Source organism: Mustela putorius, unplaced genomic scaffold (genome assembly GCF_011764305.1).
Source record: "Mustela putorius furo isolate JIRA1106 unplaced genomic scaffold, ASM1176430v1.1 tig00000281_pilon_pilon_pilon, whole genome shotgun sequence".
NCBI classification, from domain to species: domain Eukaryota; kingdom Metazoa; phylum Chordata; class Mammalia; order Carnivora; family Mustelidae; genus Mustela; species Mustela putorius.
This window is the reverse complement of record NW_025421343.1, coordinates 17,831,989-17,859,947: the sequence shown is the minus strand read 5'-3', so window position 1 is coordinate 17,859,947 and position 27,959 is coordinate 17,831,989. Positions and strand designations below refer to the sequence as shown.

The following is a 27,959-nucleotide window of genomic DNA, read 5'->3' as shown; positions in this document are numbered from 1 at the left end:
ACCCCATCACCCAAGAAATTTCCCTCAGCCCTATTTCCATTGATCCTCTCCTTTGCCCCTGGGGTTCTGACTTTGTCAGTACACTCAGTTTGCCTGCTCTAGAGCCTCATAGGAATGGAAGCAGATAGAACTCTCCTTTTGCTCAGTCTGATGTTTCTAAGATGTTCAATAGTTCATTCTTCCCCCCCCCCAAGTGGTATTTCATCATAGACACCTCTCCCAACCCCTTCTCCTTCACAAATGCTGATCTCTCTAGGTTTCTGCTATGTCAGTCTCAAGGAATTGACCATGTTACTTCCAACTGACCTCAGCTGCATCATTCCATGTTCATTAGGGTACAATGTCTTATTTATATGCACTGTGGGAAGAAAAAATAACCGAAGGCTTTAAGACTTACTTTTAATTTTTTTCTTGCAGTAGAAAAGTTTGTGTTAAAAATTGTTTATTCTGTTGATAGAACACATACGATATCATGGATCAATGTTATTATAAATAAAATTATCAGGATCATTTTTTAAAAGATTTTGTTTATTTATTTGACAGAGAGAGAGAGACAGCAAGAGAGGGAATACAAGCAGGGGGAGTGGGAGAGGGAGAAGCAGTCTTTTCACTGAGCAGGGAGCCTGACATGGGGATCGATCCCAGGACACTGGGATCATGACCTGAGCTGAAGGCAGAAGCTTAATGACTGAGCCACCCAGGCACCCCATCAGGATCATTTTTGTACAAGTTTTGTTACTACTTTTCATTTCTTTTGGTAAATACTTAGAAGAAGGTTTAATGGGTGGTATGGTGGACATTTATTTAACTGTCTAAGAGACTGCCAAAAAGAGTTCTATGAAAGTGATCGTATCATTTTTTTAAAGATTTATTCATATATTTGAGAGAGAGTGAGAGAACATGCATGTGGGGGTTGGTAAAAGGGGGAGAGAGAGAGAGAGAGAGAGAGAATGAATCTCAAGCAGACTTCCTGCCAAGCATGGAGCCTGATGTGGGGTTCATCTCACAACCCTGAGATCATGACCTCAGCTGAAAGCAAGAGTCAGACTCTTAACTGACTGAGACACCCAGGTGCCCCAGTTGTATCATTTAATATCCCCACTAACAACATATAAGGATCCTATTGTTCCATATCTTTACCAACATTTGGTGTCAGCCTTCTAAATGTTATCTATTCAAGTGGGTGCATAATAATAGCTCACTGTGTATTAATTTTCATTTTCCTGGTATTTAATGTGTTGGGCACCCTTTCAAGTTGCTTATTCCTATAGGTTATTCCTATGTTTTAGTCTTTTGCCCATTTTCAAACTGTGAGCTATTATTCTTATTTTTTTAAAGATTTTATTTATTTATCTGACAGACAGAGATCACAAGTAGGCAAAGAATCAGGCAGAGAGAGGGGAGGAAGCAGGCTCCCTGTTGTGCAGAGAGCCTGATACGGGGCTCGATCCCAGGACCCTGTAATCATGACCTGAGCCAAAGGCAGAGGCTTTAACCCACTGAGCCACCCAGGCGCCCCTATTCTTATTTTAAATATTGAGTTATAAGACTTACACATTCTACATACTGGTACTTGGATTTTTCCCAGTCTGTGCCTATTCATTTTATTTTTTAAAAAGATTTTATTTATTTGAAAGAGAGAGAGAAAGCATGAGTTGGGGGGTGGGGCAGAGGGAGAGGGAGAAGCAAACTCCCCACTGATCTGGGAGACTGAGGCTGGCAATTTCAGGACCCCAGGATCATGATCTGAGCCAAAGGCAGACACTTTAACCAACTGTGCCACCCAGGCACCACTTGATTTTCTTAGTAGTATCTTTAAGAAGCTAAAGGTTTTAAGTTTAATGAAAAAAATATTATCAACTTAAAATTTTTTGTTAGTCCTTGAGCCTTGTCTAAGAAATCTTTGCCTAACCCGAGGTTGCAAAGATATTCTTTCATGCTTTCTTCTAGGAGCTATGTGATTTTTAATTTTATATTTAAGTCTAGGTCCTATCTCAGATAAATTTCTGAGTACAGTAAGAGGTAGGGGTTGAGGTTCATTGCTTTTTATATGGTTATCCAGGTGTTCAAGGTATTCATTTGTTAAAAAGATCATCCTCTATCCATGGAAATATTTTGTTTTCTGTATTAGAAAAAAATTGACCATGTAGGGGTGCCTGGGTGGCTCAGTGGGTTAAGCCTCTGCCTTTGGCTCAGGTCATGGTCTCAGGGTCCTGGGATGGAGCCCCACATCAGGAATCTCTGCTCAGCAGGGAGCTTGCTTCCCCCGCTCACCCTCTGCCTGCCTTTCTGCCTACTTGTGATCTCTCTCTCTCTCTGTTAAATAAATAAATATAATCTTTATTAAAAAAAAATGACCATGTAAGTGTGGGTCTGTTTCTGGGCTCTCTATTCTATTCCACTAATGTACCTGTCTCCGTTTTGCTAATTCTGTCTTGATTATTATAATAAATTTTATACCAGAAAATGTAAGGCCTCCAGACATCTCAGCCCTTTTCAAAACTGTTCTCATTATTCCAAAAGCTGTGCATCTCTCTGCATATTTTAGAATTTGCTTGTGAATTTCATGGGATATAAAAGGGGCCTGGGATTGAGCCCCTCATTGGGCTCTCTGCTCTGCGGGGAGCCTGCTTCCTCCTCTCTCTCTCTGCCTGCCTCTCTGCCTACTTGTCTGTCAAACAAATAAAAATCTTTTTAAAAAGGGGCAGCTAGGATTTTTATTGTGATTGCATTAAATCTATATATCAGTTTGGGGAGAATTGGTATTTTAATAATCCATGAACATGGTATATCTCTTCATTTATTTAATTCCTTCCAGCAGTGTTTTGTAATTTTCAGTAACAGAGTTCTTGAACAAATTTCATTAAATTTATCACAGTGTTTTTTAAATTTTCTAAAGCTCTTGCAAATGATGCATTTTAAATTTTAGTTTTCTATATGTATATTCCATGTTTAGTACAGGCATGATTAATTTTTGTACATTGTTCTGTATACGTAAACTCACTAACTCATCCAATAGTTTAAGTATATTATTTATAGATTCCCTGAGACTTTCTAAGTACTCAATCGTGACATCTAAGAATAAAAAGGTTTACTGCCTTACTTCAACCTATATCTTTTATTAAGATTCCACCAAGAGTCAAGTTGAACAGGGACTGCTTGAATTAGACCAAGGTTGTTGTGCCTAGCTTCACCACCACCCTCAACCCCATAGTGCTCTCTTTGTCCTATCAGCAGTTGAGCTGGGAGGATGTTAAACTACAGATATCTTTCATTCTCCATTGGGTTCAACTTCTGATTGTTACTGTGGAGGCAAAGTTCTCTTAAATCTTTCTATATCCTAACTAGAAGTCCTTCCAAATTATTTTTGAAATTGTTTGCGTCCATGAAATTTAAAATTCCAGAACTGATTGCCACAGAATTTCTCCATAATAACTTGGATTCTTACTGTACATTTAGTTCTGACAGTTTGTTGGGCTTCTCCTTCTTGAAAAAAAAAACACTTTGGACTGAAAATGATTCCTTCTTCAGTATGCTCACATTTCTTTGGGTCTATATTTACAAGATTGAACTATCAGTTGATTAAAATACCGTATTCTTTTGTACGAAAAGGTGTGAAACTAATTGTAAAGCTTTATTATAACCACCTAATTTAATATTCTCTCTAGTTTCATGTAAATGTCTTTGTAGAAAATGCTACCAAGAGCGGCATTGTGGTTACTTTAATTCCATTGCCAATACTTTTATATGGTTTCCTGTATTCTAAAGGGAAAGCTATATGCACTTTTCTTCTTTTAAAACTTTTCCTCTTATGAATCAGTACCACTATGAATAAATGTCAGAAGTTCTTATTAAGTGGTTAAAGTTGATGTCTCTGTCTCAGCTTTCTTGTTTTAGGTGATGATGATCAAGCAGACTTCATAATGGAAATTGCCAGAGTTGTAAAGAAATCGTTGTTCTTACTGATTGAAGAACACATGTTAATAGTACTACTTGTGAATACTCACTTTGTGCCAAACTCAATCCTTAAATTTTAAAGATAAGAAAGGTATCATGGCTTGGAAGTCATGATGTCAGGATTCAAAGTCCTAATCTTTTACTGAAATGGGCTTTGTCAGTTATATTTAGGAAATAATAAGGTTGTGTACTTATTGGTTGAAGAACATTGCCATAGGAGGAACATTTTGGAGATTAATTTGTCTCTCCTCAAATGAACTCTTTGGTTTAGCAAAATGAGGTGTTTTGTTTTTGTTTGGTAAGGATGGCAATTTCTCTATTCCAACATTTCAGATTATGCTAAATATTTTTATTAGTTGAAGAACTAATCAAATAAAATATGATTTATATTGATTCAGAGAAAATAGGAAGCTGAAGTCCTGGTTATTTAATAGAACCACAGAATTTCATTTCTTGCTAATGGGACTTGGCTATGGAGAAAACCAGTTTAAACCAGCAGGCCCATTAAACTAAGGTCTGGCTGCCTTGAGATGTGAGTGGTCAGTACAAAGGCAGAGAGCTTCCCTTTCCAATGGTTGTTGTGTAAATTGAGACAGCTCAAATCATAGCACATAGTGTGCTATTATGCCCCCATGTGAATGTTTCAGGTATGTTTTTCTTTACATTTACCACTAGCCAGGCATTTGGGGCTAAGGGGGCAGATTATCTGATACAGACCTACCACTCTGACCCTTTGTCTATAGAGATTGGCAATTCTTTAGGAAAGGTGAATGGATAGGAGAGAAGTAAAATCATGGCCTCTGTCACTCCAGTGAGCTTGAAAGTCTAGTAGCTGAAGATTACAGTGATGATTTTCATTGACCATTATTTGACAGTCAACATGTTGCTCTTCTGAAGAGATCTGAACTGTGTTTGGTGACTTAAGGTATGGACCAGAGGAGCAGGGAGGGCCTGAAGACCTAGTGCAACAGAGTTCATCCAACTTACTGAAGAAGACTCTGCAGAGCAAGTGACCCTCCCTTCAGAGGAAGAGAATCTGTCATTTCTTGAATACCCTTGCATCTGAGCCTCACTGGCCCAGGCATAGTTTCTGGAGACTTGGAGGCTTCTCTTTCTCTGAAAGAGCCTCCTGGTCATCAGGCTGGCCCTTCTGTATCATGGCAGCTAGTTCTGAAGACAACATCCTCAGCAACTCCCTCTAGTGGCAAGATCTTAGAGGCCCTGTGGGCTGCCCATGGCTGCCCTAGTCCTCTTGGGGAACACGAGCTGGTGCGGCTTGCCAGACAGACCCATGTTCCCCACACATGGCACCTATGGAATATCAATTCTGACTTAGGAAGAACATCAGGGGTCACAAGTTGAGACAGGAGAGGCAGTTCCTCATTGCAACACTCTGTAAGCTCCAGGGATGGAAGGGGGTCCTGGGGAGATGGAGGCAAAATGGGTAGATGGGTCTGTGAAAGCAGAAAGCTCTGGATTAAAACTCTGGTTGTAGCAGTTATGAGGTATATGACTTGCAGCAAAGTTAAATGACATGTTCATGCTCTTTCAGCAAACACAGCAACTATTTCACGATGATTGTACTCAGGCAGTCGATCTGTACCCAAGAACCAAAAGCTTGAAAGAGGCCGAATTAAGTTATAACTCATATAAGGGAGAATGGCAAATGTGGTGAATTAGTTAAAGGTAATGAAGAGCGTCAAGTGGAAAGCAAGATAAATTTGGTCGGCCCAAGTAAAAGGGGCAGATTGTGCTTGGGCCATAGGTGACGGAACTAGCTGTGGGAACACAATAAACCAAATACCATTAAAGGACTCAAGTTCACAATCAATAATTTTACTTTAACCTGAGAAGCAGGTGGAAATGATTCTGGCTTCTCAGAAGAGAAATAATCAGATCAAAACAATACTTGAGGAAGGTAATCATGTGAGGCAAGAATCTAAGGAACTTGGTGAGGTTCTGAATCAGGGGGCTACAGAACAAGACTGGAAGGGGTTCTCACACCAGATCTTTAGTATAATAACAGAGTAGAGGATTGTGCATGACTTCTCTATGGAGGATAAAGACAGATAATAAAGATAAATCAGTCTTTCCCTTGATGAGAGATGCTAGCATGTGCCTGAGGGATGGACGTCGATACTCATTTTATTTCACACTTTCAATAACCTTCTAGAGAAGGTGATATTCACTGAAATGCAGCAACACATTGTGATATGATTTCATTCACAGGCACATGTGCACACGCATAGACCTATAAAAGGGGCCAAATCATACAATAAGAAACATCTTTGTACCTATTCCCGAGCTTGTCATTTTCAGGCTGTCATCACATCACAAGTGGAGCCCACCCACTAGCTGATGAAAGGCATATGTGTTGATATATACCTTTTTAAAGAAGAATAGTCTTTAAATCTGTTTTAAAGAAGAAACACCAGATTTACATCAAAACTTACTGGATATGAGGTTCTTGGAAGCCTTTAAAGGCCCTCCTGATGGTATTTGGGGGATTAAGAGTCAACAGCTCCATTTTGCTGCCTTTCACAGCTTACAGTGTGGCCTTCACATAATTATCTCACCTCGTCCTCCCAACCAGTTCTGATGTCAGACCTCTAACCCACACTTTAGACAGACTTCAGGCCTTGGAGATGAACCCCTGCTGCCCCTCCTTGTTTAAGAAATCTCCAGGAGCAGGGAAACACTACAGTCCCATGAAGTAAAGCGTAGAGACGTGCCGGTCTGACTCTGGTTAGGTCTGACCAGGCCCCATCTGTTTCTTTCTTCTAATGATGCGGGAGAACCAAAACATTCACAAGACTTGGAATCCCCAGTTGCAAATATTTTCTGCCTTTTCCCCCCATCCTTGACACTTTGATGTTACTGAGTATTTTTGTTGGAAGTTAAAGCCCCCAGTAGAGATGATGAAGGCATGGCACTTAGTTATAAGGGTAGTCCTGGTGATTTGCCTTCTAAACCAAATGAGAAGAGTGGGGTGGGCGGTGGGTTGCCGTGAGACTTCCAGCCTGCCATTCAAATTCTCTCCCAGATACCCCACTGACTAGACAATCATTGGCTTTATAAACTACTCTCTGCAACTGAAATTCTCTTTCAATTAAGCCTATTAGTGAACCGCACCTCACTGTGAACTGCTTTATTTTTTTTCTTTATTTTTTTTAAGACTTTATTTATTTATTTATATGACAGATCAGGAGTAGGAAGAGAGGCCAGCAAAGAGAGAGAGAGTGGGGGAAGCAGGTTCCCTGCTGAGCAGAGAGCCCAATGCGGGGTTGGATCCCAGACCCTGGGATCATGACCTGAGCCGAAGGCAGAGGCTTTAACCCACTGAGCCACCCAGGCACCCCTATGAACTGCTTTAATTGTGAAATTATAGGATTGTCCTCAGATAACTAAGAGGGTGGAAGTATAGCTAAAGACGACCCTCCCCCTGCTCGTGAGTGGCAATTTGAATTTTAAAAGGAAGACATCTGTTTTAGTTACCTATTGCCGTGTAACATATCACCCTAAAACTTAGTGGCATACACAATGCAACTGTTTATTTCTTGCAATTCTGTGGGTAGGCAATCTGGGTCATTCTTTGGCTAATCCTTGATGGATGAGATCACTCCTGTGGCTGCAGTTGTTTGAGTTCAAAAGGACTAGGGGATCCTAGACGACCTCACTCACATACCTAAGATTAAGCCTGGCTATGGACCATGTGGCCCTTCTGTACATGGCCGTGGGCATTCTCCAGTGGGCTAGACCTGCCCAACATGGGGCCTCAGGGTCCCAGGAAGCAAGAGTGGACATTACAAGGCTTCTTTAGACCTAAGCTCTGGAACTTACACAGTGTCACTTCCTCAACATTGTATTGGTCAAGACAAGTTACAAGGCAGTCCAGATTCAAGAAATGGAGAAAAAGACTCATCACAATGGCCAAGCAAAGAAAGGGGCTAATGGAGGGACATGTCAACTTGGGGTAAGGGATTTGACACAGAGAACAGCAGGAGGTCCGCTGGGGCTGTCCCCGAATAGAGGAAGGGAACATGGGAAGAATCAGGAAAACCGTCTGCACAGGGTCTTAGGAATAGCTAGGATGTGGCTGCCAGTTCACAGGACACTTCACTCCGGAGCATCTACTGCATACCTAACGCCAACACAAGGAAAAACAGGTTTTGTTTAGAAGGCTGGAAACTTAGATACTGCCCATTCTAGACCATCCTAGTCTCCCAACTGGAATAAAGATAATGCTGGGTTGGTAAAAAAGGAAAGAAAAAGAGAGAACCTACTGCAACTACGTGGGGGCAAGGAAGCCAAATTGATGTTATAAATTTCCCTCCGAAAATCCACATACGAACCTGTCCACCCACTGACCCCTCCAGTGTTGAGTGTGTCCACTTTCTTCCAAGTAGGTATTCTCAAATCCCACTCCCTGGATAGTTCTAGTGGAATGTATGTCCTTATTACTTTTAGAGCAATACTGCCCATGCAGTACTGTACTTCAAAATTTTTCTCTGATAATTTATAATTTTGTTTGTGCTCTTCTATTTTTAAAGGGCACCAATTCATTGGTGTTTCCTCAAAAGCTAGTGAGTTTTCTTTGTAAAGAGATGGGTGGGCTTGGGATGCTTTTTCTAGTACAGTTGGGTCACATACTGGAGAAATAGGGCAGGGGTGGGGGACCAAGAGGAGAGGCTACAATATGCACTGTTTTGTGCTTATATTATGGGACATATGTTTGGTGATAGAACTAAACATTAATACTACAGGCATACGTTGTTTTATTGTCCTTCATAGATACTGCATTTTTAGAAATTGAAGGTTTGTGACAATCCAATGTTAAGCAAGTCTATCAATGCCATTTTTCCAATAGCACTTTCTCACTTTGTGTCTCTGTGTCACGTTTTGATAATTCTCGCAATATTTAAATGTTTTCATTATTATTATATGTTATGGTGACCTGTGATCAGTGAGTATGACCAGCTGAAAGCTCAGATGATGGTTAGCATTTTCTAGCAACAAACTATTTTTTAATTAATTGATGCATGTTGCTTTTGAGATGTAATGCCAACACACACTTAACAGACTACAATGTAGTGTAAACATAACTTTTGTGTGCACTGGGAAACCAAAAAATTCCTTTGACTCGTTTTATTGCAATATTTGCTTCATGGCCATGGTTTGGAACTGCTAAACCTCTGAGGTCTGCTTGTGCTTTGCTTTGTCCTCTGGGGCTCCCTGGTAATAATAATTTTAAAAAACCCATATATATAATAATAAATGCTATGGTAGCTACCTAAGTTTATTTTGTATTGAGAGGATCCTATTTGTAAAAAGTCTTTACAATTCTTCAGCATCATCTCCTTGATACAAGAGGCCTATGTCCACAGTGTGCATCACTAAACCTCCCCGTGCCCAGCACAATCTGTACCATAGTCTAGGACTCCAGTATGTACTTGGTAAGTGAAAGACAGTAATAATAACGACCATCCTCGCAGGCAGAGGTCACAATATCTGGAATCAGAGGCAAACTTGTTATACATAAGGAGTTATGCCTGATCCTTAGATCTGGACACTAATTGGCCTGTTGCAGCCTGTGGCAAATGGAGTAAGCAAGTATTTGGGACAGCGTCAGAATTTTAGGTTTACAGAGAATCTCATTAGTCAACACATGGCCTTCCCCTTCCATGCAGCCCTCCCCTTGAGAACGTCATTTGAAGGGGTCTCTCCCTGAGCACTTATGAGTAAGGAAACCCCTTTCTTCTGACATTGGATACTTTTTAAAAATCTAAGACCCTGAACACTTACGAGTAAGGAAACCCTCTTTTTCTTCTGCCATCGGATATTTTTTAAAAATCTACTTTATTCTTATTTTTTAAAGTTGTGAAAATATTGAACAGAAACCTGCCTCTTGCAGTTCCTGTCTCTGGGTGCTTATTCTGTATTTGGACAGACCAAACCCATACTCCCACACAACATTCACTCAAATAATTGATTCCCCACCATTGTTGAATATATGGCAAAAATTGGTTGAGTTTCATGATGCAAAATTAAAGAGAAAGTTATCTTGAATAATGAAATTACAATACGTAGAAGGTTTAAGGGCTTGTATGCCATCTGATGGTTTTGAAGTGCGTGGTTAAAGACCTTGAGAGTTGACAGATTAGTCAGGGACTTGTCAAGAGTATTAATTACAAACTTTGAAATCTTGGTCAGTGAAAGTTCATCACAGTGCATCTTGCAAATATGATCAAAGTCTTTTCACTACTGATTTTATGATGCTTAACCACAGTGTGTAAAAAAAATGAAGGTTTTCATTAGAAATTACAGATGCCATGGAGCACATTTAAAGGAAGATGTAGGGGCGCCTGGGTGGCTCAGTGGGTTAAGCCGCTGCCTTCGGCTCAGGTCATGATCTCAGGGTCCTGGGATCGAGTCCCGCATCGGGCTCTCTGCTCAGCAGGGAGCCTGCTTCCCTCTCTCTCTCTCTCTGGCTGCCTCTCCGTCTACTTGTGATTTCTCTCTGTCAAATTAATAAATAAAATCTTTAAAAAAAAAAAATAAAAAATAAAAAAATAAAAATAAAATTTGTTAAAAAAAAAAAAATAAAGGAAGATGTATTGTTAGACTATTAAAATTCAGGCTCTTCCCCTACCCTCCCCCAGCCCGTTTTGGGGACCCCCCCCATTGTCTCTGAATACCTGAAATAGCACTTTGGGCCACTTTAAAGGAACTGTGCTCGTCATAGTTTTAGCATAGCTCAGTAATGACCCATGAGGGCAGCAAGGTGGGGAGGGAGGTTGTTATAAGTGATGTTTTTAAAACCATGAAAACCTGGGGGCTGTGATTTGGTGAGTGAAAGAAATTTATGGCTGGCTGAAAACTTGAAAATAAAGTATACAGCTGGTTATGGGAAGGGAAAGCAGTCCCTCTGTCTTGTCCTTGTTGAGTTTTAGAAAAAACAATCTATTCTTTTTGGTAGCTTTTCCCCCCCTGGGAATTAAAAAAAAAAAATGCACTGGCACCTAAACTGTGGAAAATGAAATTAAAATCCACTCATTGTAGCTCCTCCAAAATCACTACTTTCCCCCCATCCTTCTGCTGAGATGTTTATCTGTACCTTCCAGTGGTTATCAGAACACAGGAGGGTATCTGCCAAGTTCCTTGGTGTTCTCTTTAACTGCAGGTTGATTTCCTGCAGCAGCCAGGTGGAAGGTGCACAGTGATGCCAGTGGTTGGTCTCAGCCCCACTGTGCGTGCATTTCAGGGACCATGGCCTGCTACCGGCCAGAGGCGGGAAGGCCTTAGTCTGGGGAGAATTGGAGCTTGTCTCCACCGGTTCACCTGTCTGATGCTCTTCCTCTTCAGTTGCCGCAGCAGGCCAGAGGGTGGCACCCCAGGCACTCCGGAGGTGGAGAGGAGGAAAATCATGGGGATTGGAGGAGAGGGGAGGGCAGGGCTGGCAAGGGGAATGTTGATAAATTCCCAGACTTCCGTTTTGAGATTCCCATCTAACTTGGAGTCAGCCCGGACCCCTGTTTGGAAGAAATGGGCTTCTGCCAGACAGGTGTCACAGGTTTAGGGATTTCTAAGATTATAAGGTGAAGGTTATCCATGACCAACGGCTTCCACTCTCCCGGGTCTGGGAAATCCAAAGGGAAACTAGTTTCCCCAATGGCTACCTGTGGGGTGCTTGGGAGTGGGAACAAAGCAAATGGCGCCCCACGCTGTAAGTGAGCCAACGTCTGACCTGTCACTTTGCGTTGTGTTTTGCAGTTGCTGGATTTGTGCGACTCGGTGAAGGATGATGCCCTGAGGGTGATCTCTGCCTTTAACATTCCACACACCTCCCTCCACGCACCAATCGCAGGAATCACCAATGCGCAGGCCGCCTGGGCCTTCTACCCGGCACCGCTGCAACCCGAGCCCCGAGAAGGGGCGCGCTTTCAGCCGCCCAAGCTGGGAGCCAAGTTATAGCGGGCGTGGTGCGAAGGGTGGTGGCTCGCTCGCAGCTGCCACGACACTAGCTTCTCTGACGCCTGAACTGGGGCCAAGGCCGGCCTGGCATGCGCTGGGCCTCGGCCCTCGGGGATTTGGGGCGCAGAACAGGGTAGGCTGGCGAGGTGCGATGGTTTGTTGGGATAGGGAGCCCGGCGGCAGCCCGGAACACGGGGCTTTATTATGTAACCCCGCCGGCCGGCAGCACCCTCTCCCAGCTTCCGCGCCCGACCTCCCTAGACACTGGTCTCCGCTGTGAATGCGCCCCACAGCCAGCTGCCGCCAAAGATCTCTCGCGGTCAGCGGCGACTCAGATTTACAGTGATTTTGAAAACGCAATGGCGTTGCGTGAAAAAAAAAAATCAAAACATAAAAATCAAACACTCGCGGGCAAAGTTTCAGTTCAGCAAGCGATTCTTTTCCTGTGAATCAGACCCTCTTGGGGTCTCAGAGAAAACGCACAGATTGGGAAAGGGGAGTTTGCGCCTGGAGTTTGGCTCTGGGCACAGCGCGAACCCCGGCTTGACCTCCCAGGCAGGCGGCTTCCGGACCTTAAGACAACGCACGGAAAATATTTTTACCATATGAAATTGTAATGTTCTTTAGAGAAGCATAGATAACAAAGTTTAATAAAGACATTAATTGATGGGAAGGCGCTCGGGCTCCTTGCCGGGGATGGGGAGGCGGGCTAGAACAGTACACCGCAGTAAGAAAAGATTCGGGAACTCTGGAGAGACCATACCCGCAACGCCTCTGGTCCCGGGCAAGGGCCGTAGATTTCCCATCCCATTTCTCAGATCCCGATTGCTCCACTTCTTTTTTTGCTCCTTTCCCTCAGCCCCAGCCGTCCTTCTTACTCCCTCTCCATATCTCGTGGCAGAGCCGGGAGTGACCATAGCTCTGCTTCTGTCCGCGGGTGGGACACACAGGACCGGTGCAGAGACCTAACGCCCATCTGCACTTCCCACACTACCCCTTTCCTGGGCTGTGGCCCAGTTTCCAGAGGACCTTCGGACCCTGCGGGAGAGGGCAGGAAGGGCTAGAGGTCACCGGGAGCGGAGAGCTCAGCCAAAGCTCCCCAGCACAGTCTGAATTGCATGACTCCGAGCGGACCTCTTTGTGCCCCAAAACAAGAGTGCTTAACCGGTTGCTTTCCCTGACGCCTCTGTTTTTTAAAAGTGTTCACAGGGTCGCTAAAGCAGACGACGCGGGGGCGGCGGAGCTGCACAGGACCAGAGGACAACCACTTGGGGCTTGCTTCTGCGTGGTTCTTTTCCTGTCCCTGTCTGCATCGCCCAACCCCACCGAGAGCTCGGAACACTGGGGCGGGTTTAAGGCGCCCAGCGGGCGCAGCTCTGTTGTTTTCCCGCACGGGCTTAGAGTTCGCCCATGGCCACCACCTGAGGTCTAGGGCAGCGGCTCCAAGCCACCGTCAGGGTAGACATCCGGCCTCTGCGTCCACTTCGCCGAGTCCACGCCCTTGTCCTTTCCCTCCTGTAACGAAATCCCAGGACGGAACCCGGCGTGCTCCTTGAGTCCCCCCAGGAACCCCTGGCCTCCTACACTTCGCTCAGGACTCGCCAGGTGATGGCTGAGAATTGTTTAACCGGGGCCTGTTATGTCTTCCTGACGTTCCATATCTGCTTATGCAGCGTGAAACACGGACCGAGGTGGCCAGCAGCGGGATAACTCCTGACTGATTTGCTCCTCTGCAACTGAGGACCCTTCCTTCTTGGTTCGGGGAGGGAGGCGCTTTAGGGGATCCATAAATTGGGTTTCGTTATTCCATCTAACCACTTCCCAGTGGCAGAATGTTCCATCTCCCGACCGACCTCGCCCCCACTCCCTGGCCGCGGCTGTCTCCTAGCCGGGGAGTGCAGGAAGGGGTAAAGGTGGGGACTCCGGACCCACTTAGAAACACATGAGGGTGCCGACCCAGAAGAACATCCGTCCTCCGAGCAGGCGGGCACAAGGAGAAAGGGGGTGGGGGGGGGCGCAGGGAGAAGGAAGGGCGCTCCCCACACCACTCCCGGTGCGCGCCGCCTTCCCTGGCCTCAGCGCGCCTCGCGGGCGGTTCTCTGAAAGCCTAACCGATCTCTAGGATCCCGACCCAGCGAAGGTACCATCCTCTCTCCCACCTGAAGGCCGAGATTCCTCTAGGTCTTTTTTTTTTTTTTTCTTAAAAGGATTTTTTTCGAGTTCTTTTTTCATTTCCCTATTTTACCTGCTCCGCGGGCAGTCCCTTCCTGCCTCGCACCGGGGCTGCGGAACAGACGCCTCCGGAGACCCACTTCTTGCCATTTTCTTCACTCTTCCCACTGAGGGCTCTGCCGCTTACCCGAGGCTCGGCGCGGGGAAAAAGCTAGGTGCCCCTGCCAAGCGGCATGCGGAGGGCGCGCCCAAGACTACCGCGTGAGGTGAGGGCGAGGAAGATGAACAGCCCTGCCCATCGGGGTCTCACCCAGTACCCCAGACTCTGGGAGAGAGGAGTCCGACACTCACTGCCCAACATGGGACCCGAGAGTTCTTGAGGATCATCCCACACTCCTCACGCCTGCCCCAGAGCCGCTGAGAAATTCCCGAAGCCGATCTAGGGCTCAGGGGCGCCTCCTGAGGCTTTCCGCAGGCGGCCGCGGCCCACCCTGGTCCAGTGTGCCCGGAGCGCCCCCTCTGTTCCACGCACACGCAGTGGCCCCTGCTGGATAGGGGAGAGGCAAGGGTACACTTTGGGGAGGGAGGGAGAATGGGTGCGCGCAAGCCACCAGCAGCACTAGCCACTCGGGTAAACACTCTCGGCTGGGGCAGGGCCGGCAGCGCGCGCGGGGGAACCCGGCCGGGCCACCCCCGCCTTTACCTGTTGGAGCCTGAAAGCGCCAGCGGCTGCGGCTGCGGCGCGGCGGGGCGGGGCGTGCTTGCTCGCGCGCCGGGGCGGGACTTAAAGGGGGCGGAGCTCGCGGTGATTGGGTGAGGACCCTGGGCCGCCAGTCTGAGCTGAGCCGCAGGGCTGTGCAGGTTTCACTTCGCTCCGCGCAGCCTCCAGGTTTAGGTCTTGTGAAAGCGCTCTGTCCTGCGTCGTCGTCGCCGCCAACACTGCCACCGGATTCTCACAGTCACCCTGCGCGCCCCAGCCCAACTGCGGCCAGCATCGCCGCGGGCTGCTCGCTTCGCCCCGCTCCCGCCGCCACCCCCTCGGCGCCCTTTCCCTGGCCCTCGTCCCCCCAATGTCTGACTCTGACTCTCGGACTGAGAAACGCAAGGTAAATACCTCCGAATCCCCGGGAGCGGGCCGGGTGCCGAGGAAGACAAGCGCCGGAGCCCCCTCGGCTCCACCTCCTGCTCCCTTCCCGAGCACGTGCAGGCAAGAGATGCACATACCCGTCCCACTTGTCGCTGGGCGGGCGGCAGCGATCAGGCGGGTCGGGTTCCCCTCCCTGCGCAAGCCCACTTCGGTGAGGGGTCGTCCGTGTAAAAGCTACCGGCATTTGGCCGAAGTGCAGCTCGGCCCAGGATTCCGCGCGAGGGAGTGGAGAAGCTTCTCGGGGTCACCTGGGGAAAGCAAAGCGTGCTCTCCGCGCCGTCCCGGGAGCTGCGGCCCCGCTCCACGGTACTGGGCTGCGCGGCGGGAGGGCAGGTCTCGCCGCCCTGTCCCGGAGACCCCCAAGTAGCGGCTGCTTGGTACGAGCTGGTCTAGCGGCTTGGCCTTTCTCGGGTGCTCGGGCTCGTGCGGAGGATTTGCGGAACTGGGGTGGTTATTTAACTGCAGAGCCTCGGCTTTTCCTCGTACCCATTCAGGCCGAGGTTTCAGGGCAGCTTCTGCGTTCGCTCTCTCGGAGGTGTCTGGGGGCCCTGCCCGGTCTGCGGGTGCGCTGCAGACGATACCACCCGCACGACCCATAGACGGCGAAAGACCCAGGGCCTCCTCCGACTGCCGGGGCCACGCGGTGGACGAGCCTCGGGCAGCGGAACCTGCTCCATCCGTGGGGCCCGACTGTCGTAGAGACTCGGGCACCCCGACCCCCTCGCAGTGCTGGCGGGCGGTGCGGTACCCTCGGGCCTGTTACTCGGTGTTCGTGCTAGTAGTGGAAGAACCGTCGGCCGCGGGGGACGAGGGTGCGCATGTGTTCGTTGTCTGCCGTGGTCACGGTTGCGCGCAGATATGCATTCCCGTGGCCAGTGGTGGCCGCTTAGATTTGGAGCGTGTCCGCGCCGCACGGGGAGAAAAAGGGAGGAATTTGTGAAGGAAGGTGGGTCCTGCAGCTAGGGCAAAGGACGACCTTTGGGGTCTTCAGCCCAGTCGGCCTGGGCGGGGTCGGCAGGCAGCAGCAAGACTGGGGTCTGAGGACGGCCCTGCGGGTGAGAGGGAAGCTCCTGCTTTGTCTCCAGGTGACCTGCCACTTGGGGCGGCGGGAGCCGCTGAGGCTCGTGCGGCGTCCGGACGGGCACAGAGGCGGTGCGGGCTGGGAGAGCCGGGGCAGCTCGGGTCCGCGAGACTCCCGCCGCGCTCGCGGCCGGGCCGCCTTCGGAGGCGAGTTTGTCAACAATCGCCTCGCCTTTGGCGGCCTGACCCGTAGGCGCCGCCCCCGCCGGCGGCGGCTATTGGCTGTGGCGCGGAGCGACCGCGCGCGGGCCAATTGGGAGCGCGGGCACCCGGCGCCAGCGGCGCGGGGAGGTCGGCGGTGCCGGCGGCGGCGGGCGCAGTGCGCGAGGGGAGGAGCGGGAGGAGGCGGAGGATGTTCCCGGCGGCGGCGGCCGGGGCAGCGCGGGCCAGAGGCGCGGCGCGCGGAGCCCTCGGCTGCCGGACGGCTCGCGGCGGCGGGCGGGCTGCCAGTGGCCGGCTCTGCGCTGCCCCGGGGGCTCTGAAGGCGAGTCCCAGGCTTTGTCTCCCGCGCTTCTTTCGTGCTGAGGGTCAGGGAGCTCCGGGTCGGCGAAGGACGCGAGCGGGACGCCGCGGGGCTCGGGCCCGGACGCGACGGTCGGAAGGGAAGGGGCGGACGTGAGTTTCGGCCGGATTGCCTTCACAGGGGAGGGTCGGTGGGGAGACGGAGCCGCTTGCCCCGGTGTCGCCTAGTGTGTGGAGTTACTTGGGGACTTTGCAGGGGGCGCCCGGGGCCGGCTTTGGGGGACCCCCCCATTTGGAGGTGTGCATCTCGCAGTGTGGGTGCATTCCGAAGTTGTGTCGGGTTCGGTGCGGCGCGCTGCCCCCTGCGGGGGGAGGAGGGGCGCGCGGGCTGGGAGCGGGAGGGACCTCGGGCGGAGAGCGCCCGAGCCCGGCCGAGCCGCGCTCGGAGTTACAAACTCTATTGTGACGCACTTACTACGACTGACGGCCCTTGCCAAACCTTCCCCAGACTTGCTGCCCTCAGCACTTTCCGCAGAACAATGGGGCCGGAGTGGGGAACGCGGCCAGCCGCCTGCAGTCGCTGCATTTGCGCCCGCTTCTCTGCTCCAGCGCAGTATCTGATCCCGGGAAATCAGAGCCCGCTGGGAGTTTCCGACTTCTTCAAGTCGGCTCTGAGCAAAGAGCACATAGGAATAGACTTAACACAAGTGCTTTTCCTAAAAACTTCGCGTGTGTGTGTTTGTGTGTACGCGCGCGTGTGTTACGGCACCAGTTCACACTGGCGATGTAATTGTGTTTTGTTTGGTGGCAGGAAGTTTAGTCCCACCCCCTCACCGCCCCCTCCCCGCAAAGATAGAGGTACCTTTGTTATTTGAGGTGTGTTTTTATTCCTGTTTGGAAGATCGTCAGAGAAATAAGGTGAACTAACGACTTCTATTAAAGTATTTGGTATTCTAAAAATTGTGAAGGAATCCGGGAAAGCTGGCTAAATTTAGCTGTTTGTTGTAATTATTATTATTTTGCTGAAAATAATCTTAGTTTTTATTTTACTTGCAGAAAAAAAGACCAAATGGCAAAGCAACCTTCAGATGTAAGTTCTGAGTGTGACCGAGAAGGTGGACAATTGCAGCCTGTTGAGAGGCCTCCTCAGCTCAGGCCTGGGGCCCCTACCTCTCTACAGACAGAGCAGCAAGGTAATCCTGAAGGAGAAGGGGACCGCTGCCCCCAAGGCAGCCCTCAGGGCCCACTGGCCCCACCTGCCAGCCCCGGCCCTTTTGCTACCAGATCCCCGCTTTTCATCTTTGTGAGAAGATCCTCCCTGCTGTCTCGATCCTCCAGTGGGTATTTCTCTTTTGACACAGACAGGAGCCCGGCACCCATGAGTTGTGACAAATCAACACAAACCCCAAGTCCTCCTTGCCAGGCCTTCAACCATTATCTCAGTGCAATGGGTAAGCAATGCCTGGGTAAGAGGTAGTTACTGTGTGGCTGTCTGAGTCTCTGTTTAAAAGCTGTGTGTAGCATTTAAACTAAACTCCCTTTTAGAATCCTTTTATTGATTTAGTCCATATTTTGATGGGAATGGAGGATGTGTCCAATAAGACATTAAACCAACATTGTTTTTTTTTTTTTTACATGACCAAGTTTAGTGTCAGCAATGAAGTGTACCTACTACAGGCCTGTTGAGCAGTGAAGCTGGAATCCTTGCTGCCTGCCTTCGTTATATGTTGTTCTAACCACAAAGACTGATTTATCAATCACACTGTGTTTGAAGGGGACTCCGTCAAATACAGCAAAGAGCTTAAAAACGTAACCAGATGTTTAGGAAAGATGAGACAACTTAATCATTTTCAAGAATGACATTTTTGAAAGTGTTGTGGTTCATCAAGGCAGTACCAATAGAGAACCAGAAAAATGGGTTGTTTTCTACTCAAATTCCTCTTTGGGCTGATTTTTTTTTTGTTAACTCAGGTTTTTGGATATGATACTAATAAGATTGTGGGGTTTTATTTCAGGGATTAAAGACCATTTTAGGGTCTGAACCAGGAAAACTGGCAGTACAGTGAGGGAGCTAACCTAGTGGGGCTGTGGCATATTGGGGAGCATTTGCACTTTGTACATTAGGACTGCTCCCCCCCCCCCAATCTGTGGATGTGTGGTCTCAGAGTGGTAGGTTTTCCTACAGTATAGTGCAAGATAACCCAGGAGCACAGATTTTGGTGCCAAAAATCCCAGCATCAAAGGTGTTTTGATACTGACAATTAATTTAGAACTTTGAAAGCACTGTGCAAGCCACATAAAAATATCTGCTGGCTAGATTTGACCCTTGAGCCCCAGCATGTGACTTTGAGCATGTTAGCTCTGGTGACCTGAGTAAGGGAGTACGTCTGTGTTGATTGAAGTCACCCTTCCCCACTAATGGAAAATATTTTGGTCAGGATTCACCAGAATCTTACTTACCATTTAGACAGAGAAGCCCTTCCTTCCTGCATTAATGAGATACAGATAAGTTGGCAGCGTGATTCCCTAAGGATCCAGTTTACAGTCCTTTTCCGTGTATCCGTGTAGATCACACTTTTTCCAAAGGCTAACAAAAACGGAGTTCTCAGGCTAGACACTTGGTTGCTGGAACATAGTGACAGATCTTGCATTTGCAGACACTGCAGGGCTCTGTCTCTTCAGCTTCGTAGAGGTGTGGGTCTGTCCCTGTGTTACAGAGTCAGAACGTGAGAGGGTTGGTCAAGTTGGGCATACCTGGGAAATAGCAAGCAGGGACAGCTGAAACACTGGTAGCTATGCATGTTGGCTGGGTGTCTTATGCTAAAAAGTGAGATAAGCTATTAGGATCCTTCCTTAGGGAAAGGAGCTCGAAGTTTTATTGCTGCTCTTACTTTAGTTATTACTACCCTCCTGAATTCATCTAAACCTCAGAAGTTGGTGCTTACAAATGTTTTTCCGCCTGTACTCCTGAGTATATGAACCTATAGCAATTCTTGTCACTCAGTGAGGAAACAGGGCTTTATGGGCTGTATTTTTAATACCTATGTATTTTAAGGATCCTTCGGAACTCTTATAGTTTTCCCCTGCAGACCTACGAATCCATCTCTACAGATGGTGGCTTAATGCACAGAAATAGTTTCTCTTCTTGTTAATCAGGAATAGTAGGTGACCTAGTGTTTGTTTTTGTTTTGGGGTCTTTTTTTTTTTTTTTCTATGTATGATGACATACTATTTAGTGAGGTTATTAGGAGGTAAGCACCGTTACTCAAGATGACAGATGTAAAGCTTTAGACATCACAATCTAAGTTATTAAGCAAAGTTATCTATGAAGTGAAGTCATGGTTCCTGAGGTGTAACTTTAGAGTAGTAACTACATTCCAGTCGATTGGCATGATAACTGAGCCTTTAATGCACAGGATTAAGTGATAAGGTGTAAGAAGTTTGTTAGTGCCCCAAGGTAAGTTTTCAGTATTAAGTTCTGGGGAGATTTGTTTGTTGGGGTGGGGGCTGAATAGAGGACTGGAGAAGACTTAAGTCAGATACGAGGTTTATTCAACTGTAGGATAAAATTGATAGCCTGTGTAGTTTGTGACTTTTTTTTCCTGATTATTCTTCTAACAGTTCCATGCCTAAAGGCCACGAAATAGGCTGAGTTGATAAATTCTGGTTCTCTTCTTTCTAGTCATGTTTAGTGTTCCTTACTCAACCATATCCGTTAAGATCTTCAATGAAGCTTTTGATAATTTATTGCAAAATACATTTTTCACAAAGAAGTCCTTATGATGGGTTTTAGCCAGGGCAACAACACAGACAGGAGGTTAAACAGAGGTGCCCCTTGGCTCGGGGCTGCTGCTTGAACTTCACCCACAAAATAGTTTGTGCTCAGAGAATGGGGATAGATAGCAGTGGATCTTCAGTTCTGTTCCTGCATGTTTGTTCAAATGAGAAAGTAAATTCTTGTTTCTGGGATGTACATCAAGTAAATGTTTATACTAGAAATGCCTTCATATTTTCCTCCAAATCTCCTATTTTTCTGGGTATGTTCAAACAATGTTACATTTTTCCATGAGAAGCAGCGGTTCTGTTGTTGTTGTTGTTGTTTTCGTTTTTTTCTTTCCTCACTTTTATAAACCAAATTTTAGTCTCCTTATACCCTGGGTGGATTAACTTGACCTTTGCTCTCTTAGTGAATAACTGATTATTTTAGTCGAAATCATTGACAGAGGTGTGGGTTTCTGCTTGCCTTTTCTGACGAGTGTGCTTTTGCCGTATGTGTTTTTAATACAAATTGTGTACTAAATTCTCACAAATTCATACTTTGGAGGTGTAGTTATTGCAGTGGGAAATAGGAGTTGAGAAAGGTCAGAATGTGCCAGTGAATATTGTGAACAGGGTGAAAGCTAGTTAATTAACAACGTCCGTGTGTCAGATGACTTAAACTTTGTGTTTGTTCCCTGGAACATCAGAGTTCATAGGCAGGAGTTGTGTTTTCTTTGTATTCCTCCACATCTTGGCATACTCCTCTTGGAGCTGGTAATTGGCTCCCCCACCTTTCAGACTGTGAGCCCTCTGAGGAGAGACACGGTGTCCTGGAAATCCTAATGAGGGCCTGACAAAGAGGAGACGCTCAGGAGATGTTCAGAGTTTCGTGTCCTGCCCATCAGTCTTTCATAGAGCCAACGGAGGACAATCAAGACTTCAAAAATAATCTAGTAGCAAGAAAAAGGCCCTTTGCACCACCCCCACCCCCACCCCCCAAAATATTTCTAGTTATTTGCATCTAACTGAGGTTTGTCACATGGGATGACAGGTGAGGTCTAGCTCACCGTGAACCCAGTAGAGAAGCCATAGGTGAATACTGAACACTGGAGATGCAACTAGTCCCAATGGAGACATGCTTGTTAGTGTCCATTCACACACAACATTACTTAGTAGGTAAAAAAGAATGTAAAATACCTCCGTTGTTTTCATATTAATGACCTGTGGAGATATTTTTAATATATTGGGGTAAGTAAAAAACTTTTTTTTTATTGTGGTTAAAAGAAAAACCCCTAACATTTAACCATCTTAACCTTTTCTACGTGTACACTTTAGTAGTGTTAAGTATATTCACAGAGTTGTGCACCCCACTCCCAGAACGTTTTCATCTTATAGAACTAAAGCACTATACCCACTAAACTTCAGCTCCTGGCAACCTTCATTTTATCTGTATCTGTGATTTTGATTCTTACGGATATCTGACGTAAGTGGAATTATACAGTATTTATCTTTCTGTCACTGGTTTATTTCACTTAGCGTGATGTCCTTATTCGTCATTGTTAGCCCTTCCTTTTTAGAGCAAAATAGTATTCCGTTGTATTTATGTAACATTTTAAATTCAGTCATTTATCAGTGGACACTCGGGTTCTTCCATCTCTTGGCTTTAAGTGTGCAAACATCTCATAGATAAGGCTTTTTCAGTTCTTTCAGGTACGAATGCAAACATTTCCTGAAAAATCACGCTCTCATATGCAACAGGAGAATCACTGGGTCATATGGCAGTCCTAATAATTTTCTGAAGAACCTATGTACTGTTTTCCCTAGTGGTTGCACCACTTTGTATTCCCACCAACAGTGTACAATACAAGGGTTCCAATTTCTCCACATCCTCTCCAACATTTTATTCTTTTTTAATAGTAACCATCCATGGGAGATGATACCTTACTATAGTTTTAAATTTTTTTCCCCTGATGATGAGTGACATTGAGTATCTTTTCATATGCTTGTTGGCTATTAAATAAAATACATTTTTTATATTCATTCTACCTTTTTTTTTCTTTTTTAAAAGTGTTCTTTCTAGAAAAATGTCAAATTAGATCTGTGGCTGGCATTCTGTTTTTATGTGGATGGGCTGCTTTGCAAATGGGGGAGCTAGAACGTACAGTGGCGCTTTAACAAGCCAGACAGACCTTATTCTTCCCACTCAAAGCACACCATTTCCTTGGAACTTACTCCTTTGCTTCCTTTTGTTGACTTTATAGTGAAAGTAATTAACCTAATCTTGTAAGCATCTTAAATGAGCTTTGTCCATAGCTGTTTTTCAGGCAAACATAAGTATCAGTTTGGGTTTACCTTTTTTAAAACTCCATGGTACATGTGGGCTTTGAAAAAGTTGAAAGTGGGGTGGTTTTGTTCTTCAGGCTTCTCAAGGCTGCCTGGGAACCTGATGATGATGATCTTTGCTGAGGACCCGGTTCTGGTGTCTAGCCCCAGGCTTACTAGTTAGAGGACACCAAGAGAAACATCCACTTTATAGGTTCTGAGTGGGGAGAGAAAGTTAAGAAAAGTGATTTCTTTTTTTTACTGGTTTCAGACAAAATTTTAATAATTGATAGCTTTATAGACAGTTAAATTTTGTATCTTTTTATTTTGAAATAATTACAGATTCACATGCAGTTGAAAGAAATAATGCAAAGATCCTGGCGAAAACCTGGCTGGCTCAGTTGGAATAACTCACAGCTCTTGATCGTGGGGTTGTGAGTTCTAACCCCACATTGGGTGTGGAGATAGCTTAAAAATACAATTTTAGAAAGAAGGAATACAGAGATCCCATATGTCCTTTACATAGTTTCCCTCATCTTGCATCAATAGTATGTCACAACCTGGAAGTGACATCGGAGAATCCAGCTACCTCATTCACCTTTCACCAGTCCCATGTGCCCTCCACTTCGTGCGTGCATGTAATTTACTGCTGGGCTGTTTATCATCACATGTGGAGATGTGTGATCAGCATTACCGTCCAGATACAGAACAGTTGCATCCCCAGATCCCTGCGTGCTACCTTTTTGTAGCCGCAGCTCCCTCCCTTCTGCTCCCACGCCCGACAACTCATCTCTACCACGTATCTACACTTCTGTCATACGTGACCTTTAGAGACGGGGTTTTTCGCTCAGCGTAATTCCATGGTGATCCACCCACGCCGTCTATGTCAGCAATTGCTTGGTTTTTATTGCTGAGTAGCCTTCCACGGTATGATGTGCCACCACAGATTGACCTGTCGAAGAACATTTGGGTTGCTTGCAAGTTCTGGTGGGGGCCTGGTCCCGTGGGCACTTGGGGAGGGCTTGCCAGTCCACACAGCTTGTCATCCAGTATCCCCAGCCTGTCTTCTGGAAGCTGCCAGTTGAAGAACGGGGGCACAGTCTTCCTCACCCGGTGATGGGCCACAAGGCCACACCACAGCAATCAACTGCTGCCATACAGGTTTTTTGCGTTTATTTGAGTTTTCATTCCCAGAAGTGCAATTGTTGGATCATATAGATAGGTTAATTTCTTAAGAAACTGCTGTTTGCCAGAATGGCTGTACCATTTTTTGTTCCCATCAGCAATGTGTGAGGGGTCCAGCTCTTCTAAAACTTAGCATTTGGTATAATCACTGTTTGTTTTTAGCCATTCTGACACATGCTTCATGATAGTTTTCACTTGTGCTTCCCTCCTGGCTAATGGGGTTGAATATATTTTCATGTGTTCATTTGCACGTGGATACCCTTCTATGTGCAGTGGCTGTTTCCTGTCTTTTGCTCATTTCCAAATGATTGATTGGGTTTTTTACTCTTTCACTCTTTTTGAGAGCTTTCACACATTCTAGACTCAAGTCATATATGTGATTTCCAAATATCCTACTCTACTCTGTAGCTTGTCTTTTCTTCCTTTGCATAGAGCAAGAGTATTAAATTTTAGTGAAGTCCATTTACCAATTTTTCTTTTTATGGATCATGTTTTTGGGATCATCTAAGAACTCTTTGCCAAGGCTTAAGTGCCAAGATTTTGCCTGTTTGTTTGTTTTTTTTTCCTAAAAGTTTCTATAGTTTCACATTTTTCATGTTGAGTTAATTTGTGAGTCTAAGTCTAGGTCAAAGGTATAGATCAAAGAGTTCTTTTTGATTACAGACCCATTTGCTCCTGCACCATTTATGGAAATCGTTAGCCTTTTTCTACCTACCGTTAGACCGTGAACAACATGAAATGAGGGGCGCCATGCCTGGAAAATCCACGTGTAACTTTTGAATCCCCCAAAACGTGACTGCTCTAAGGCTGCTAATGGCCTGCTGCTGACTGGAAGCCTTAACAAATATCACAGACTGTAGATGAACACATGTGTTGTGTATTATATGTGTTGTATACTGGATTCTTAAAATAAGCTGGAGGAAAGAAGAGGCTATTGAGAAAATTATAAAGCAGAGGAAATACATTTACAGCACTGTACTGTATTTATGGAAAAAAACACACCTGTAAGTAGACCTTGTGATTCAGCGGTCGATGGTAATTGTTTTTGTACCTTTGTTAAAAATCATCATATTTTTGTGGATCTGTTTCTGGGTTCTCTCTTGTGTTCTGTTGAACTGTGTGACTGTCCCTCTGCCAATACCACACTGCCTTCATTACTCTAGTTGCATACTGAGCCATCAAAATGGATAATGATTCCTCCAACTTTTTTTTTTTTTTTTTTCAGAGTTCTTTTAACTGGGGTCCAATGCCTTTTCATCTATATTTTAGAATAAGCTTTCCATAGGGATTGTGTTGAACTTATAGATGAATTTAGAGGAGAATTTGCACTTTTACTATGTTGAGTTTCCAGTTCATAAGCAGATATGTTTCTTCCAAGTATTTAGGTCTGTAGGCTTTGTAGTTTTTCAGTGTACAGATCTTGTACATGTTTTGTTAGATTTAATTCACTTGGGAGCAGTTATTAGTGGTATTATATTTTTTTAAACTTATTTCCCATACATGCATTTCATGTTTGTGTGTTCTTGTATCCTGGAGCCTTGCTAAACTCAATAATTACGAAGTTTTTTGTAAATTTCTTGGGAGTGAAATGAAGACATATCTGCATATAAGGAATTGCATTCCTTCCTTACTGATCGGTGTGCATTTTTTCTTTACCTATTACACTGGCTAGAACTTCTAGTGCTATGTTGAATGAGAGTGGTGAAAGCAGATGTCCCTGCTGACAGTTTTTATCATGAATGGAATAGGTGTTGGATTTTATAAAATGTTTATTCTGTATCAATTTATATATATAAATGTGTGAATTTACTTATTTTAATCTGTTGATATGGTGAGTTACAGTGATATTCGGTGTTAATCTATCTTGCATTCCTGGGGTAAGTCCTACTTCATCAGGGTGTAGTTCTTTTCATACATTGCTGGGTTGAATTTGCTGATGTTTTGTTGATGGTATTTGTGCCTAAGTTCATGAGAAGTATTTAACTGTTTTTAAACTGTTCTGGTTTTGATCAGGGCCTTAATAGAAAGTTGGGAGATGGTCCCTCCTCCTCATTTTCCAGAAAAGAGTGTATAAAATTGGTATTTAATTCTTTAAATGCTTGGTGGAATTTTGTAATGAGACCAGGTGGACCTGAAGGTTTCTTTCTTTTGGAGGAGGGTGGTGGAAGGAGTTTAAATTACAAATTCAGTTTTTTAGTGTTCGTAGGACTATTCAGGTTGTCTGTTTCATCTTGGTTGAATTTTAGTAGTTTGTGATTTTCAACCACAAGGAATTGGTCCATTGCTTCTAAGTTGTTGAATAATGAGTGTATAAAGTATTTAATTGTTTCTTTATTATCTTTTTAAGGGGATGCAGGATCTGCTGTGATAGCCCATTTCGTTCTAGATACTGATGATTTATGTTTTCCTATTTTTTTATCCTTATCGAAGTTATCCTGGAGGTTTATTGGTTTTGCTTTTTAAAATCAACTTTTTTGTTTCGTTCATTTTCCTCTCTTTTCCTGTTTTCATCTTTATTGTTTATTATTTCTTAGTTTGCTTTGTGTTTATTTTGTCTTTTCTAGTTTCTTGAGGTAGGAAGTTGGAGTAATGTTTTGAGACCTTTCCTCTTTCCTACCGTAAGCATTTAGTGCCGTAAATTTCCCTTCACCACTGCTTTAACTGCATCCCATATGTCTAGATCTGTTGTGTTTTCATTTTCATTGATTTTCATGTATTTTTATTTCCTTTGTAATTTGTTGAGGTCTCTTTGGGTAAATGATCCACAAGTGCTTGAAAAATATCTGTATTCCACTGTTGTTGGATAGAGTGTTCAATATATATGTGTCAATTAGATCTTGTTGGTTGATTGTGTTATCCAGTTCTCCTATATAGCCTTGCTGATTTTCTCCCTGGTAGTTCTGTCAATTGCTTAGACAAACGGTGTTCAAGTCCCCAAATATAATGATGGATTTGTCGATTTCTCCTTTCAGATCTCTCAGATATTGCTTCCTGAATTTTTGAGGCACCGTTGTTTGGTGTTTACACATTTTGAATTGTTAATGTCTTCTTTTTGGATTGATCCTTTTATCATTGCTGTATTGTCTACTTTATGCAATGTCAACAAAGTCACTCCTGCTTTTTGTAAAAAGTAGTTATAATGCTAGGTCTTTACACAAGATATATCTTTTTTCATTCATTTACTTCTGACCTACATAGTGTTGTATTTGAGGTAAGTTTTTTTGTATACAGCATATCTTCAGTTAATACTGTTTTATCCAGTCCATCAAATCTGTCTTCTAAATGGTCTGTTTAGATCCTTTACATTTAAGGTAATTGTTAATATGTTAAGGTTTAAGCCTGCCATTTTATCATCTTTCTGTTTCCTCTATATCTGTGTTTCTTTGTTGAAACTTTACTCTGGGTTATTGGAACATTTTTTAGGATTCCATCTTGATTTTAGCTTTTTTCTTAAGATTTAAATTTTTTTTTTTTTTTTTTAAACTCCACATCCATCTTGGGGCCTGAATGCCAAAATCAAGAGTCCTATGCTCCACAGACAGCCAGGTGCCCCTGTGTCCCTTTAAGTTTCTTTACCTGCCCCACTTTCAGATAGAATTGTCTTAAATTATTTTCTCTATATACATTGAGCCCCATATCTGATGGTGTCATATTTTTTTGCTTCGTACATCAAATATAATGTAAGAAGCTTATGAAAAATAGGCGAGTTTCTTATATTTCCTCCTCTCTTTTTCCCATTTCAATATTCTTTCCTTTCTGTGGTTCTAAGCCTTCGGTTATAATTTCCTTTGTGTTCAGAGGACTTCCTTTAAGTCATTTCTAAATGATAGGCTGCTAGCAACACGCCTTAATTCCTGTGTTTGAGAATGTCTTGGTCTTTTCTAGGATAAGGATATTTTCAGTG

The 27,959-nt window shown here is 45.1% G+C and overlaps 2 protein-coding genes across 20 annotated transcripts in view; both read left to right on the top strand.

Annotated features, from left to right (window-relative positions):
- ACOXL (acyl-CoA oxidase like) overlaps positions 1-15,206 on the top strand; it is a 350,659-nt gene extending 335,453 nt beyond the window's left edge. For all 3 annotated transcript variants that reach the window (XM_004770976.3, XM_004770974.3, XM_013044972.2), the window contains one exon: positions 11,728-15,206. In XM_004770976.3, the coding sequence (XP_004771033.1) occupies positions 11,728-11,928 (201 nt within the window). In that variant the 3' untranslated portion in view covers positions 11,929-15,206. The remainder of the gene's footprint in view (positions 1-11,727) is intronic.
- BCL2L11 (BCL2 like 11) overlaps positions 13,455-27,959 on the top strand; it is a 46,698-nt gene continuing 32,193 nt past the window's right edge. For 6 of the 17 annotated variants that reach the window (XR_006606471.1, XR_001176212.2, XR_001176213.2 and 3 more), the window contains exons 1-2: positions 15,213-16,942; positions 17,846-18,240. Coding sequence is in view for 14 of the 17 variants with exons in the window: in XM_013044979.2 (XP_012900433.1) it covers positions 16,680-16,942; positions 17,846-18,240 (658 nt within the window). In the remaining 3 variants the exon portion in view is untranslated. The other 11 variants (XM_045079149.1, XM_013044977.2, XM_013044975.2 and 8 more) reach the window with 9 other exon arrangements.